The sequence below is a fragment of the Perca flavescens genome, chromosome 15 (assembly GCF_004354835.1).
Source record: "Perca flavescens isolate YP-PL-M2 chromosome 15, PFLA_1.0, whole genome shotgun sequence".
Taxonomy (NCBI): domain Eukaryota; kingdom Metazoa; phylum Chordata; class Actinopteri; order Perciformes; family Percidae; genus Perca; species Perca flavescens.
In genome coordinates, this window is record NC_041345.1 from 21620501 (window position 1) to 21634876 (window position 14376).

General features: G+C 41.8%; 1 protein-coding gene across 1 annotated transcript in view; it reads left to right on the top strand.

Annotated features, from left to right (window-relative positions):
• The first annotated feature begins 2237 nt into the window (after window positions 1–2237).
• Window positions 2238–14376, top strand: part of LOC114568979 (myosin-1B) — a 28794-nt gene continuing 16655 nt past the window's right edge. The window contains exons 1-19 of the mRNA XM_028598690.1: window positions 2238–2441; window positions 2786–2929; window positions 4446–4602; window positions 4683–4710; window positions 4801–4909; window positions 5009–5101; window positions 5195–5258; window positions 5335–5433; window positions 5516–5619; window positions 5705–5843; window positions 5922–6040; window positions 7052–7201; window positions 7291–7461; window positions 7556–7862; window positions 8819–8895; window positions 9529–9616; window positions 10013–10130; window positions 10203–10326; window positions 10418–10554. Of these exons, the coding sequence (XP_028454491.1) occupies window positions 2238–2441; window positions 2786–2929; window positions 4446–4602; window positions 4683–4710; window positions 4801–4909; window positions 5009–5101; window positions 5195–5258; window positions 5335–5433; window positions 5516–5619; window positions 5705–5843; window positions 5922–6040; window positions 7052–7201; window positions 7291–7461; window positions 7556–7862; window positions 8819–8895; window positions 9529–9616; window positions 10013–10130; window positions 10203–10326; window positions 10418–10554 (2432 nt within the window). The remainder of the gene's footprint in view (window positions 2442–2785; window positions 2930–4445; window positions 4603–4682; window positions 4711–4800; window positions 4910–5008; window positions 5102–5194; window positions 5259–5334; window positions 5434–5515; window positions 5620–5704; window positions 5844–5921; window positions 6041–7051; window positions 7202–7290; window positions 7462–7555; window positions 7863–8818; window positions 8896–9528; window positions 9617–10012; window positions 10131–10202; window positions 10327–10417; window positions 10555–14376) is intronic.

Genomic DNA, 14376 nt, shown 5'->3' on the forward strand with positions numbered 1-14376 from the left:
TCCCCCATGAGGAATTCTAACAACCCTGTCAGCGCATCCACATGATACAAGCCTTCCGTGAACGTCCACCACCCCCACCCCTCCTTAACACAGTTACTTGTAACCAAGGAGACACAGAGGATTAAAAAAAACATGATGGACTCTTCAGAAGAGGTAATTATCTTCACTTGATTTTCTGCACGCGAAAGTCGCCAAACACCATTTTCTGAACACAGCCATACTGAGAAATACAGAGAGTTGTGTGGAGCTGATAGTCTTGATTAACTTTGTAGCGACTAATTTTGGCAATGGCTTGAATGTAACGGACGTTCATTAATATAAAAAAGTTACGCACTAAAGCTTTAAATACAGCCTCACTGAGCATGGCTGCAGATTTTTAGTTGTTTTATTATTAAAGGTTTTCCATTGAAGTTTGGGGTCATATAATGCAGTTTTTATACCACTTCAGAGAAATGCATTACTCACTGACTCAGGACTTTCCATCCTCTCCTTTCCTACAACCTTTAAGCTCTCTTGCATAAAAACTGTTGTTGTAGCATCCACACATGATCAAGTTGCGGTTGTGGTTTATAAGGTTTAAACGTTCCTTGGTGTTTGTGATTTTTATAAGGAAGGAAAAACGAGGTGATGCATTAGTTCAAAGAAACTCTCTGATGGAAGAAATGTTTGCTGATATCAACTGTGCATTCAGAGTGAAACCTAAAACCGCCTTGCAAATCCTGTCCCTTAGCTCACCTTGTTGTGACATTACAGCTACATGACTTGATAACCTCCTACAAAAGCTTGCACTTGAAAGGTTAGCCGGACAGGAGCTGTGATTGGTTAATGCCGAAGATAAGACAACCTCGAAACTTGAATACTAAAACACTTCTGTTTACTTTGGAGCGCCGTCACAGTCTCATTGTTAAAACAACTGTATCCCACTCAGGCTTTCATGGCCTTTATTTCCGCACCAGCTGCCTGCAATAATCCTCTAAAAGGAATAGAATCAATCCTCCTCAAATCCACTTTTAAAGGCTGTCTGCCCGTTGGTGTCCGGGCACTAATCACCTCAGTCTGCTTTATCCACCAAAATAGCAGTTGTAAGACCCTTAAAACATGTTGGGGTAATCAAAGGGAATATTCAGCTTATTGCATGAATGAAAGTGGATGAGATCTTACAGATAGTATAAATAACCTGTAGCTCCATGTCATCTCTGTTAATAGGCAGGTTGATCTTTTTTAATTTGCTGTATTTCTAACTAAAACTTGATCTAAACAACCACAATGCACTTTGCAGGATTGGAGTACAGAGAACGTTGGGATTTAATTTACATGTTATGTTGTTAATGTGTCCCGGAAAAGTATTGACATTATTTCACTTATTTCCAAAACGTATTGATTTTTTCAAGGGCTTTTTTGGTGTCAACTTACTTGTTTCAAGTGCAGCAATCTGCATGCAAACATGCAGCCCAAAGTGCTTCACATAGCATCATTTAAACAACACAGACAAAAAAAACAATAAATAAAAATTGACCATGACTAAAAATTATAACAATAAAACAAAAACATGTTAAAAAAAATAATAATAAAAAGTTTGAATAAAATAAACACCAGGGACACAAAATAATGTAAGGCTATGTAACTAAGGTTATGAAATCCAAATTAAAAGCCAGAATAAAAAGATAAGTCTATTTTAAGTATGTTTTTTTTTTCCATGTTTTCCTTCCTTCTTTTTAATCTCTGGTTTTGATAACACAAAAGTAGTAGTATTAGTTGTTGTAAATTGTAATTGCATGCATTCAGTAGTCTTCAAATATGTCATTCTTTGGTGTCACTGTACTCTATATATAACATCACTGCATCTTGTGCTTAATCCATGACCAATCCTTAGCCATGATGAGCAACAGGTTGGTGTAACGACATGCCCATGTAAAGGAATGAGTCTTCACACCAAGGACAATAGTGTGATATAAAAAGGGACAGTGCAACTGCTTTTGTTTGCTCTTGCAGCGTAATCAAGAAGGTGAGTGTGCAATCCTTTGGTGTGTAACAGCTTCTGTGCAGGATTTTTGTATTTTGTAAAACATTGAAACTTTACGTGTTTATTTTTCCGGAAAGTAGAGTTCAGTTGTCCTATTCCTGTATTAGTGCAGTAAGTGGGTGAGTACTGTTGCTACATGTCAAGCATTATCCACTGCATAAACGAATTGAAGGTGCTGATGGTGTGTTCTTGTCTTTGATTCAGGAAGGAGAACATGAGCACAGATGGGGAAATGTCAATCTTCGGGCCTGCTGCCCAGTTCCTCCGCAAGTCTGATAGGGAGAGGACAGAGGCTCAGTCTCGGCCGTTTGACAGCAAGACGGCGTGCTTCGTCAGCGATGAGAAAGAGCTCTATGTGAAGGCTGAGATCCAGGACAATGAGGACGGAAAAGTCACCGTCAAGACTGTGGATGACAGAGTGGGTGGACTGAAGGGTTGTTCTGATGCATTGACCTATTATTAGACACTATGCACAGATATGTTATATGGTGATGTCTGACCATGCAGGAAATAATTCCAGAAGGATTTTTTTGCAGCTTCAGTGTGTCTTTTTGGACAACCTGCAATAAGGAATCTGCAGAATAGTATTAAGTCTATTAAGTAACATTTTGTAAGAAAATAAAAGCTCACGTTAAGTTTCTTAAAGCTCATGAAGAAATCAATATCAAGTTTCCGCTGTCCACATTTGTCTTACATTTGTCTTCTTTCTGCTTTAAACTTTAAGCATCATATTCAGTTGTACTTTACATGTATGTTTTCTAGACTTTAACCATCAGGGAGGACCAGGTGTTTCCCATGAACCCCCCCAAGTTTGATAAGATTGAGGACATGGTGATGATGACACACCTCCATGAGCCTGCAGTGTTGTTTAACCTGAAGGAGCGATATGCAGCGTGGATGATCTACGTGAGTCTTTCAGCAAATATGATGCCAATCAGCCACCGTCCAGATTAAATCTGGGAGAGGTGACCTGAGGTTATTGCAAATGATGAATAACTTTGTACTTTATTGTAAGAAAACCCACTTGCTAACTTTGATATTTATATTGGTAAAAATTTAGAATACACTATAGAAATTGGGCAAAGAAATTATGCTTTTACTGTCTCATCAAATAACACGTTTGTAATAATCAAACCTCAGACTCAATTGCAGATCACCATTAACTTAGAAACAAAGGAAAAAATCCTGCACTCTTAGCTCTTGCTATAGCATCACCTTTTATTTAGAAAAACTAACGTTTCCGTCCCTCCCTTCATCAAGAGTATCTCATATAACAAACACAACCGGGTTTAAATACATTTTCGCCCTCCCATTCTAAAAAATGTTACCCGGTTGTGTTTGTTATTTGATATACTCTTGACGAAGGTCCGGAGGGAGCGAAAAAAATTTTTTTCCCTTTGTTTCTAAGTTGATATGATCGTCCAAGGCACCTGCACAGAAGAATTTGTTTGGATGTGCGAGTTGTTTCTTTATAAAGATCACTATTAACAAAATACACAAAAGTCACAATGAAATAAAATTCATAACTCGACTTTGAAACATTTTCAAGTTTAGTTTTTGTTTTAAATGTTAATCTTTGAATAACAACATATCTTTCCAAGGAAGATTAACATATTTTTTTGTACTCGCTATTATTTTTAACTGCCATGTGCACTGAAGTTAGTGCCCTGCTGGTGATTTAACTGAAAAGATCGGAAGGATTGGAGACATTTGTTTCCTGTGGAGTCACTGTCATCACAGCTGAATGCTCACATGCTCATGTATTGATTTGTTGAATTGAGTACATTGCTTTACTCTGAGAATGACTGAGTTATTAAAGGGATAGTTTGGACATTCTGAAGTTGGGTTGTATAAGGTATTATCCATAGTCAGTGTATTACCTACAGTAGATGGCGGTCGGCTCGCCCTCAGTTTGGAGAAGCAGGCAGGAGTACTGGCACGGAAGCTCAGCAATGTTCTGCTGTGGACGGGGAGCAGCTGATAAACTTATTTTATGCCACCAAAGGACCACCTACAAAAAACAACATCAGTTTAAGTGTACACTATGTTTAGAACATTACCTGAAGCTGTTATCTATGCTCTCTTCCAAGCTACCAGAACCCTTTGACCTCACACCCTCTTATTGGAGAAGCAGGCAGGAGTAACGACACGGAAGCTGAGCCATGTTCTGCTGTGGATTGGGGGGTAGCAGCTGCACCTTAAAAAAGCACTACCTAAAAAAAATCTACATTAGTTGCTGTTTAAAAAGGGTTAGAAAGTAACAAAACTAACAAACTGATCGAGGCAGCAGTAGACCTACTTAAATAAAAGTCATTTGAATCAAGTCTTTTGACCTAATGATGGTGGGCAGGGGATCACAAAAGTCAGTAGGATTCAACCTCTGGGGAACATGAATGTCTGTATTTCAATCTTCTCCATGCAGACCTACTCTGGTCTGTTCTGTGTGACGGTGAATCCCTACAAAACTCTACCCGTCTACAACCCAGAGGTGGTGCGGGCCTACAGAGGGAAGAAGAGGATGGAGGTTCCCCCTCACATCTTCGCCCTGTCAGATAATGCCTACCAGTTCATGCTCACTGGTATGTCAGCAGCTCAAAGTCAATGCAGTTGATTAATTTGAGTTCTTGTTGTCATGGAGGGTCTTCTTTTACTTTCCCAGATCGTGAAAATCAGTCGATACTCATCACGTAAGTTAAGCTGAGATTTTGTTTATCAATTATCAGACTACTGAAATAAAACAGTTAAAAATATTAATTAAAAATGTTTTTTTTGTTTAGTGGAGAATCCGGTGCAGGCAAGACTGTCAACACAAAGCGTGTCATTCAGTATTTTGCGACAATCGCAGTGTCTGCAGACAAGAAAAAGGAGATGAGCAGTAAAATAAAGGTAAATTCAGGATGACTGTTGACAAAATGTGCAGCAAGGAGAGTCAGTTGTTTGGCAGAGAGGAGAGAGTGTCAGATTTGCATGTATGCTTTTCGACAGGGGACTCTGGAGGATCAGATTATCCAGGCCAACCCTCTGCTGGAAGCTTTTGGGAACGCCAAGACAATGAGGAACGACAACTCCTCTCGCTTTGTGAGTCAAAGCCTGAGAGGCTTCATTTTGATTTGATTTGCCAAGAATTTGTCAAACACAGAGAGTAAGATCTTACCGTTTTTTGTTGAACAGGGTAAATTCATTCGAATACACTTTGGCGCGACTGGTAAACTGGCATCTGCAGATATTGAAACATGTAAGTTTATACACATTTTGTCCAGAATGTTGACAAACGATGTTGCCCCAATATTAAAGTTAATTTTCTTCCAAAGATCTGCTGGAGAAATCTAGAGTGACATTTCAGCTGTCGGCTGAGAGGAGTTATCATATCTTTTATCAGCTTACTTGCAACAAGAAGCCTGAACTGATCGGTAATGTGATTATTAATAGTCTTACTTCAACATTATTCTCGTTTAAAAAGAAGAGTTTTTAGCTGGATTTCTTTTCCTTCAGATCTGCTTCTCATCACCACCAACTCCTACGACTATGCCTTCATCAGTCAGGGCGAAATCAGTGTCAAAACCATAAATGACGGCGAGGAGTTAATGGCTACAGATGTGAGTCAACTCCGTTAAAGCACACAAAACTCGTTCTGTCTTTTCAGTTGCCTTACAATCTAACTTTGTCCATTTTATAATGCAGGAGGCCTTCGATATTCTGGGCTTCACCGCTGAAGAGAAGATGTCCATCTACAAGCTGACCGGCGCTGTGATGCATTATGGGAACATGAGGTTCAAACAGAAGCAGCGGGAGGAGCAGGCGGAGCCAGATGGCACCGAGGGTGAGGATCATCCATCCAAATTAATTCTGTAATGCAACTAAAGGAAGCGGAAAAATCTATTTTTGTTTTGTTTTGCAGAAGCTGATAAAGCAGCATATCTGATGGGTCTGAACTCAGCTGATCTGCTGAAAAGTCTCTGTTATCCCAGAGTGAAGGTTGGAAATGAGTATGTCACCAAAGGACAAAATGTGCAGCAGGTAAGACTACTAATGGTAAAAATCTCCTACATTTCTCCTGGATATGAATAATATATAATCCACTGCAGAAGATCATAACGAGCTGTCTGGTTATCGGCCAATAACCACGGTTGATTACCATATTTTTCAAACGCAAGGTATTATTAACAGTGATGGAAGAAGTACTTAGATCTTTAAAGTAAAAGTAGCAATACTACAGTGTAAAAAAGTTCTGCATTCATAATTTTATTAAAGTAAAAGGACAAAAGTATACATATACATATATACCTAAAGAACAAAAAGTAAAATTACTACTATTATCGTATTATAATTATTAATGCATTAATGTCTTCATCGCTTTAATGTTGCAGCTGGTAAAGATGGAGCTTATGTTTACTGCTGGGTAACTTGTGGATGTTTTAGGAAGAGAAAAGAGAGGGATTAGAATTATAATGTATTCTTTATTCCAGTGTTTTTAAAGCATGTTTCATTGCATTTACTGCTGGAGACCAGACTGAAGTGAGCAAGAAGTGATGTGTCTGACAGATCATCCCCAAGGGAGATACTGATGATGTCTGTGGGTCGCACACTGCAAAACAATATGGCACCAAAATAAGTGATAAATGTGAGGCAGTGTTGTAGTCGAGTCCCCAACTGTCGAGTCCAAGTCAGGTCTTGTGTACCCAGTCTTCGAGTCTGAGTCCAAATCACCAAAGAAAAGTCTGAGTCAAGGCACGAGTCCAGAGAATAGCGACTCGAGTCGAGTACTCCATCCACTGCCTATTACACATAAAAGTAGTCAGAAACTTCATCCAACTTCCAAGTCCTATTTCATGAATGCGCCTATTTCTGTCCCCTAAATGGTATTTGGTTACTATTTTTTTTTTAAAGTGCTAAAAGTCCTTCTGTATTCATCTGAACACCCTAAAAATGAAGCAAAGCGCCAGCGCTGTAACAACAGAGTCTGTCACTGTCCAAATATTTTCTCACTGCAGTGCTGATGAGTCTGTCTTTAACTCGCCCTCTTTCCAGGTATACAACTCTATCGGCGCCCTCGCAAAATCTGTCTACGAGAAGATGTTTCTGTGGATGGTGATACGGATCAACCAGCAGCTGGACACAAAACAACCCAGACAATATTTCATTGGTGTTCTCGACATCGCTGGCTTTGAAATCTTTGATGTGGGTGTTCAAAGTCTGTATATTGTTTTTTTCCCCTCCAGAGGTTCCCTGATGTATGCAAATATTAACTTTTCACAATTTGTCTTTAGTACAACAGCATGGAGCAACTCTGCATTAATTTCACCAACGAGAAGCTGCAACAGTTTTTCAACCACCACATGTTTGTGTTGGAGCAAGAGGAATACAAGAAAGAAGGAATTGACTGGGAGTTCATTGACTTTGGGATGGACTTAGCAGCCTGCATTGAGCTCATTGAAAAGGTGCCATACTGTGTAACTTCAAAATGATCCTAAATGGAATTAAGTGTTGCAACAACTGTAATAATGATATTAAAAAAATCTTTTTGTTTTCTAGCCAATGGGGATCTTCTCCATCCTTGAGGAAGAGTGCATGTTCCCAAAATCAACAGACTCCTCTTTCAAGAACAAACTGTGTGACCAACATCTTGGAAAGAACAACTGCTTCTTGAAGCCAAAAACAATCAAAGGCAAGCCTGAGGCTCACTTCACTCTGATGCACTACGCCGGCACTGTGGACTACAACATCAGCGGCTGGCTGGAGAAGAACAAAGACCCCCTGAGTGAGTCTGTGGTGCAGCTTTACCAGAAATCGTCAGTAAAGATACTGGCCATGTTCTACGCAAGCTTCTCTGGATCAGACGGTAAGTTCAGGTGTTGAAAGTAAAAGTACTCGTTCTGGAGAAAAATATCTCTTGTGACTTGAGGTGGAGCTCATTATGAACTATTAACTAATGCAGAGATCTTCAACAGGGAGTCCGTGACCCCCTAGGGGGTCCTCAGAGTTAGTGCAGGGGGGCCACCAAATTATTTTTATTAAGTTTCTTTTCAAAAATGTAAATGTCTGAAAATATACATTATTATAAATCCAACATTTTAAAAGCAAATATAAATTGGCCTATTGGTGAAAAAAAAGATTTAATCTACACATTGAGGATAAGATTACTATAGGAAAGGTAGCCAAACAGGATTCACTGTACCTTTCACATGTATGTTAAACATTAAAACCCTGGACTAATGATTATTTTCAATATGGATTATTCTGCTGATTATTTTTTCCATTAACTCAATTGATTAATTGGTTTGTAGAAAATTGTGAAACAAATTGACACTTAACAAGGTTTGTTTTTTTCCAACCAACCGTCCAAACCTCAACATTACTACTAATACAATACAATTATTAACATTACTAAAATGATCATTTGATAAGCTGGAACCATCGACTAAGCGTTTCAGCTGTACGTGTATAAACTGTCAAGTAGTTTAATTAAATTTATAACAAACACAATTTCTTATAAACTCTTCATACATATGAAGTACCTGAACCTATATTCCATATTGCTTTGCTTGAGTTTAAGAAGAGCCATCTTCATTTTTCCCATGAGCATCTGTAGTCACTATATAATCATTTGCCTCTACTATAATGTGTTCTGCGAAGAAAGGACTACTGACAGAGTTGGTTTGCAGAAGGATAGAAAGTCGATGATTATGGTCGTATATGGAGAGCATTTCTTTTGGTCATGCAAAGTGAGAATTATCTATCAAAGTGGGATACTACTGTTACTGTTATTTAGTTTTAAATGTGTCTTTATTAATGCAGAAGCAGCTGTAGCAGGAACCAAGAAAGGATCCAAGAAGAAGGGAGCATCTTTCCAAACTGTGTCAGCACTATTCAGGGTAAAATGCCTGACCCAAGTGTGTTAGCATGCTAACATTTGCTAATTAACACTTAACAGAAAGTACAGTTGATGCTGATAGGAATTTATTTAGTTTTGTTCTTTGGACATAAACCAAAGTATTGGACAACCTAAAATGTTGACCAGATGATAGCGCTGGATGAAAAGCTAAAGGACAACCAAGTTATTAAAATTCATCCTAAGGGGAACGTGAATGTCTGAACCAAATTTGATGGTAATCCATCCAATAGTTGAAATATTTCATTCAAAAAACCACAAATGTCAACCCCATGGGTGCGCTGTGGGAAAAGTCACATGATCATCAAAGTCAGTAGGAGTCAGTAGGATTCATCCTCTGGGGAGCATGAAAGTCTATACAGAATTTCATGGATCTCCATACGATATTATTAAATGGCAAAAAAAACCACTAACATAAACTAAAATGTGACTAAAATAAGAATCTCGTGGTCTGAAACTGAATAAAGAATAGTGAAACAATACATTTCTAGTTCCGAGGTAAGAGAGAAAAGCTTAGTGCTTTTCTGTAAATGTGTAAAAAAGAAACATGTGAATATTAGAAATTGAAACAGCTACCAAAATAAACCTACAAATTCACTTGCAAACTTTCTTACAGGAGAATCTCGGGAAGCTCATGACTAATCTGAGAACCACTCATCCTCACTTTGTGCGCTGCTTGATACCAAATGAGACCAAAACACCAGGTAGTTTTGATAATCTCATTATGACACAAACGTGTGTGTATATATATATATATATATACACACACAAACCGGGTCAAAAGTTTGGGGACACTTCGAAATTTCCATTCCACTCCATTATAGATAGAATACCAGCGGAGATCAGTTGCATTGTCTTATTTTAACCAGGGAAGCAGTTTTCAGATTACATTATGTGCTTACATAATTGCAAAAGGGTTCTCCATGTTTTCTCAGTTAGAATTAGAATAAAGATCAGCCACCCACTCAGATCAGCTGGTATTCTGTCTATAATGGAGTGGAATGGAAATTTCTAAGTGACCCCAAACTTTTGCCCGGTAGTGTGTATGTGTGTATACTATAAAACAACATGAATAAAACAAATGACTGCCTTCATGATAGGTGCTATGGAAAACCCACTGGTTATCCACCAACTACGCTGCAACGGTGTGCTGGAGGGCATCCGCATCTGCAGGAAAGGATTTCCAAGCAGAATTCTCTACGGGGATTTTAAGCAGAGGTAAATAAAGCTTTGCATTTACATATATCATAATGTTTTGCCTCATACTCAGACCTTTTATTTCTCCTGCAGATACAGGATCCTTAACGCCAGCGCTGTTCCAGAGGGACAGTTTATGGATAACAAAAAAGCTGCAGAGAAACTGCTGGGCTCGATTGACGTGGATCACACACAGTACAAGTTTGGACACACTAAGGTTTTCATTTGTTTCAGCACACTGGTTAAATGGTAGATATATTAAAGAGTGAATGAGCTGCACATTAATATCGACTTTTTTTAATTTTCAGGTGTTTTTTAAAGCTGGTCTGCTGGGCGCTTTGGAGGAAATGAGAGATGAGCGGTTAGCCCAGGTGGTGACGTCTACTCAGGCTCTGTGTCGCGGCTACATCATCCGACTGGAGTACCAGAAGATGATGGCAAGAAAGTAAAAAATATTTACTGTTTTAAAGCTGCAAGTTAACATGATGGCATCTAGAAATAATACATCAAACGCATCTTTCGTCCATCCAAGAGGCTTCATCAGTTTTACTGATGATATTATGTTATTGTTGTTTGCAATTCAGGGCCGTAACCAGGATTTAAGAAATACTGAGGATGACTCAGGAAATACAGGATTGAACCCAAAATGCAGCCAAAGCAGGCAGACAGGATAAGTTCAGTGATTTAACGCGAAGGTGAGGCTATATATACACTATAGGCTCAAACAGGAGTCATGCTCCTTCGGTCAGCGCAGTCGGGGCGGTCCGGACGGTTCGCAGCGAACAGCGCACATGGTTGCAGAGAACCGTCTGGTCGGTTATACTGATTGTTGTCAAAGCAGCGGTCAGAGCAGCTACTTCTCTTCTGTAGCCAATCATTGCAACGTCATGTCCACGTTGTTACAAAACCTTGGAGGTGCACGTCTCAGCGCTCAGACCCTCCATGCCCAGTCAAAAAGCCCAAAAAGCATGGAACACGTTTTAGGCCTACAGGCAAGCAGGCAGGCACAGGCTAAGGTTACAGAAGCTCAATAGCAAAAACACGAATAAAGAAAGCAACAATGCAACTTTGACGAGCTGGAAAGGAGTGAGTGGAAAAGGGCTGGCTAAATATCTGCAGGACTGATGAGGGAAGTGGGAACAGGTAAGCAGGTGGGCAAGGACTGGAGGGAAAGTCAGGGGGCATCTGGGAGAAGAAGAAAATGACAATAAAGGGGTTTGAGGAAGTGGTAATGTGGCTGAAAGGAGGAAGAAAGAGGCAGACCGTGACAGTGGAGAATACTACATTCACTACTCTCTGTTTACATTTTAATCTAAGCCTATTTAAAGTTGCCTAAAAAAAAAACATACTTTAGTTCTTTTTCTAACTTCGTTCGGTGTTTCACTATGGGAATCGCCTCGGCGTGACCAACTAAGGAAGCTCCAATGACACCACGTCTGTCCATGACAGACAGGTCAAACTGTGCTAGGGCCACGCCCCCTCATATAATCAGTCGACCGGCTCCTTGCAAATCATTCTCGCTTTCTTCCCGTGAAGAAAACTATAAGCTCCCTCAGCGCTTCTGGGCAAGCTTGGTTGGTTATCTGCTAACAGTTCACAGACGGACCGTTAAGGACTACGTCGCCGAACGCAGTTCCCGACCCAGTCTGGATTCGCTGAGTAAGTACTTCGAAAGAAGTTTTACCTTGTGGTTACACACTTGAAGCAGTGTCCGCGTCAAGGTGAACTGCTTCTTCTTTGGCTAGTCGGTATTTGTTTATCGCTAGCTAGCTGTGTAACTCATTTACCCTCTGGCTAACGCGTTACGGCCAGCCTCCCTGGGTTCTTTTGTTAGCATTTGTTTGTTAGCCGAACCCGGTACCTGGAGTGAGCTAACGTGTTACGACGAGCTAACTATTACGGAACACTGATAAGGTTAGCTTGGGCTAAACCCCGTGTGCTAATCTTGTCGACAGGCTAACGTGTTACGACGCGCCTGCTAAGGTTGTATATTTACGCCAATCTTCTTCCTTTCCAGTACCATATCTTCAGCAGCGGCCCCCGCCAAAGGGCCGGAGCCGAAGGCTAGTGAGGCTGTATCCCGCATGTGCCCCGCATCATGCGGGGCATCCATCTCGGGCATGGACCCTCACCCAATGTGCAACCCGATGTGTTAAACACGCTCAGGCAGCGCTGGCTGACCCCCAGTCGTGCGCCCACTGCGCGTCAATGACGGTGAAGATACTGGAAAGGCAGCTGAGAGTGGCCGTGGCCAACAGTCATGACCCATGTCTGTCGGGAACCACCCAAAAAGCCACAAGCAGTACCCATCAGCCGCGAGCTACACCTAGCTGGGCGGACATGATGGACGAGGAGTCCTCTGCCATGCCTCCACTTTTCGAGGACCTCCTCGAAGTGGAACTGGGCGGCGAGGACGCAGAGGGCGATGCCATCTCTGATATCCTCGTCATGGACGAGGAGGACGACACTGCTCCCCCAGTGGACAGCAGCTTGTACAAGGTCTGTAAGTGGGAATACAATGGCCGGCAGCCCAGGGGGCGGAGAGAGACCTATACGACGGCAAGAGGCTCCCACCTGCCCAGCCGCCTGCAAAACAGCTTCTGCCGGCGGTGCCTGCCTGCATGAAGGAAATGAGCTAGTACTGGTCCAGCCCATTTAAGAGTAGGCTCCTGACTAAGGGCTGCTCTAAGCTGGAGATCCACGGGATGGAGGCACTGGGGCTGACCGAACCCCCAGTGGTGGAGCCTTCAGTGACTCATCACCTCCACCCAAACCGCCGCTCTCTCTCAGCTTCCCACAGCATTCCTCTGCTTAACAAAATCGAGCGCTTCACCGCCTCCATGTTTCAGAGGATGTACAGGTATGCAGCGCAGTCTGTGTGCTCTCTAAATGCAATGACTCTGCTGGCTGCATACCAGGCTGAAATCCTTGAGGAGATGGGCCGTCAGCTGGACTCAGGGGCTCCTAACCCGGTCCCCTGGGACGAAATCTGTGTGGTCAACGACCTGGTGCTGCGCTCCTCACGGGGTGCGTTGCAGGGCTGCGGCCGTGTAATGGGGCTCGCAGTCGCAGGTGAGAGGGCCTTGTGGCTGAACCTGTCGGGCCTGAGTGACACACAGAAAGCAGAGGTTATGGATGCAACATACGACCCCACCAAAGGTCTGTTTGGCCCAGCTTTGGAGAAGATGAGAGAGGCCAGCACCCTCAGGAAACAGGAGGGTGAAGCCTTTGACCCTCTCTGCTCAAGCAGACCGGTGGCGCGCGTGCGCAGTTCACCCGTGGGTTTTATCCACTGTTTGTCAGGGTTACAGGCTACAGTTTGCTATGAAACCAACCAGATTCAACGGTGTGTTAGTTTCAGTGATGAAAGGGGATGCAGCACAAGTCCTAGAGGACGAAATAACATCCCTATTGAACAAACAAGCCATCAGGGCTGTGCCAAGCGAGGAATCGCATCAGGGGTTTTACTCCCGCTATTTCCTCATTCCAAAAAAAGGGGGCGCATCACTTCGCCCGATTTTAGATCTCCGTGTGTTATACAGACACCTACAAAAATACACGTTCAGGATGTTAACACACAAAGTGCTCTGTTGTTCAATACGCCCGGGGGATTGGTTTGTGACTAGGGGTGGGAGATATTGACAAAAATGAATATCTCGATTTTTTTTTCAATATCTCGATATCAATATTCAGACGATATTTTTGAAATCCTTCTAGAAATTAAAAGAAGCCCGGAAGCTATTTCGGTGGTTCTCTTGGGAAAATGTACAAGCAAGATGAAATCATAACCATAAACAAAGGGCTCTGTTCTGTAACACATTGCACACAACCATGTCCTTATTGGAAGCAGTCCTGGAGCTGGGACAAGGCCCGGGTCAGACTAGGTTATGATAGTCCTTCTACTTGGCTGTATAGTCCTTCTGACCGGGATTTATGCTGGGATCAGGAGTTGGATGTGATCTGACTGGCCCAGGTGAGGGAGAGGTGCAGTTCTGTGTGCTTTTTTGATGTTAGAGTATACATGGTCTAGTGTGTTCTTCCCTCTAGTAACACAATCTACATGCTGGGAGAAAGCTGGAGGGGAACAAACTTTAAGGACGCCTTGTTAAAGTCCCCTGTATCCCGTATCCAGGTGATCGCGCTGCAGTTTGTTCACTATGGTTAGCAGCGAACCAAACTTTTGCTAACGTTAGCATCGGGGGCTATGTAGATGGCAGTGTGCTGTTTTCGTAGTAAATAAAATGGTCAGTATATTACTGACAGGGCT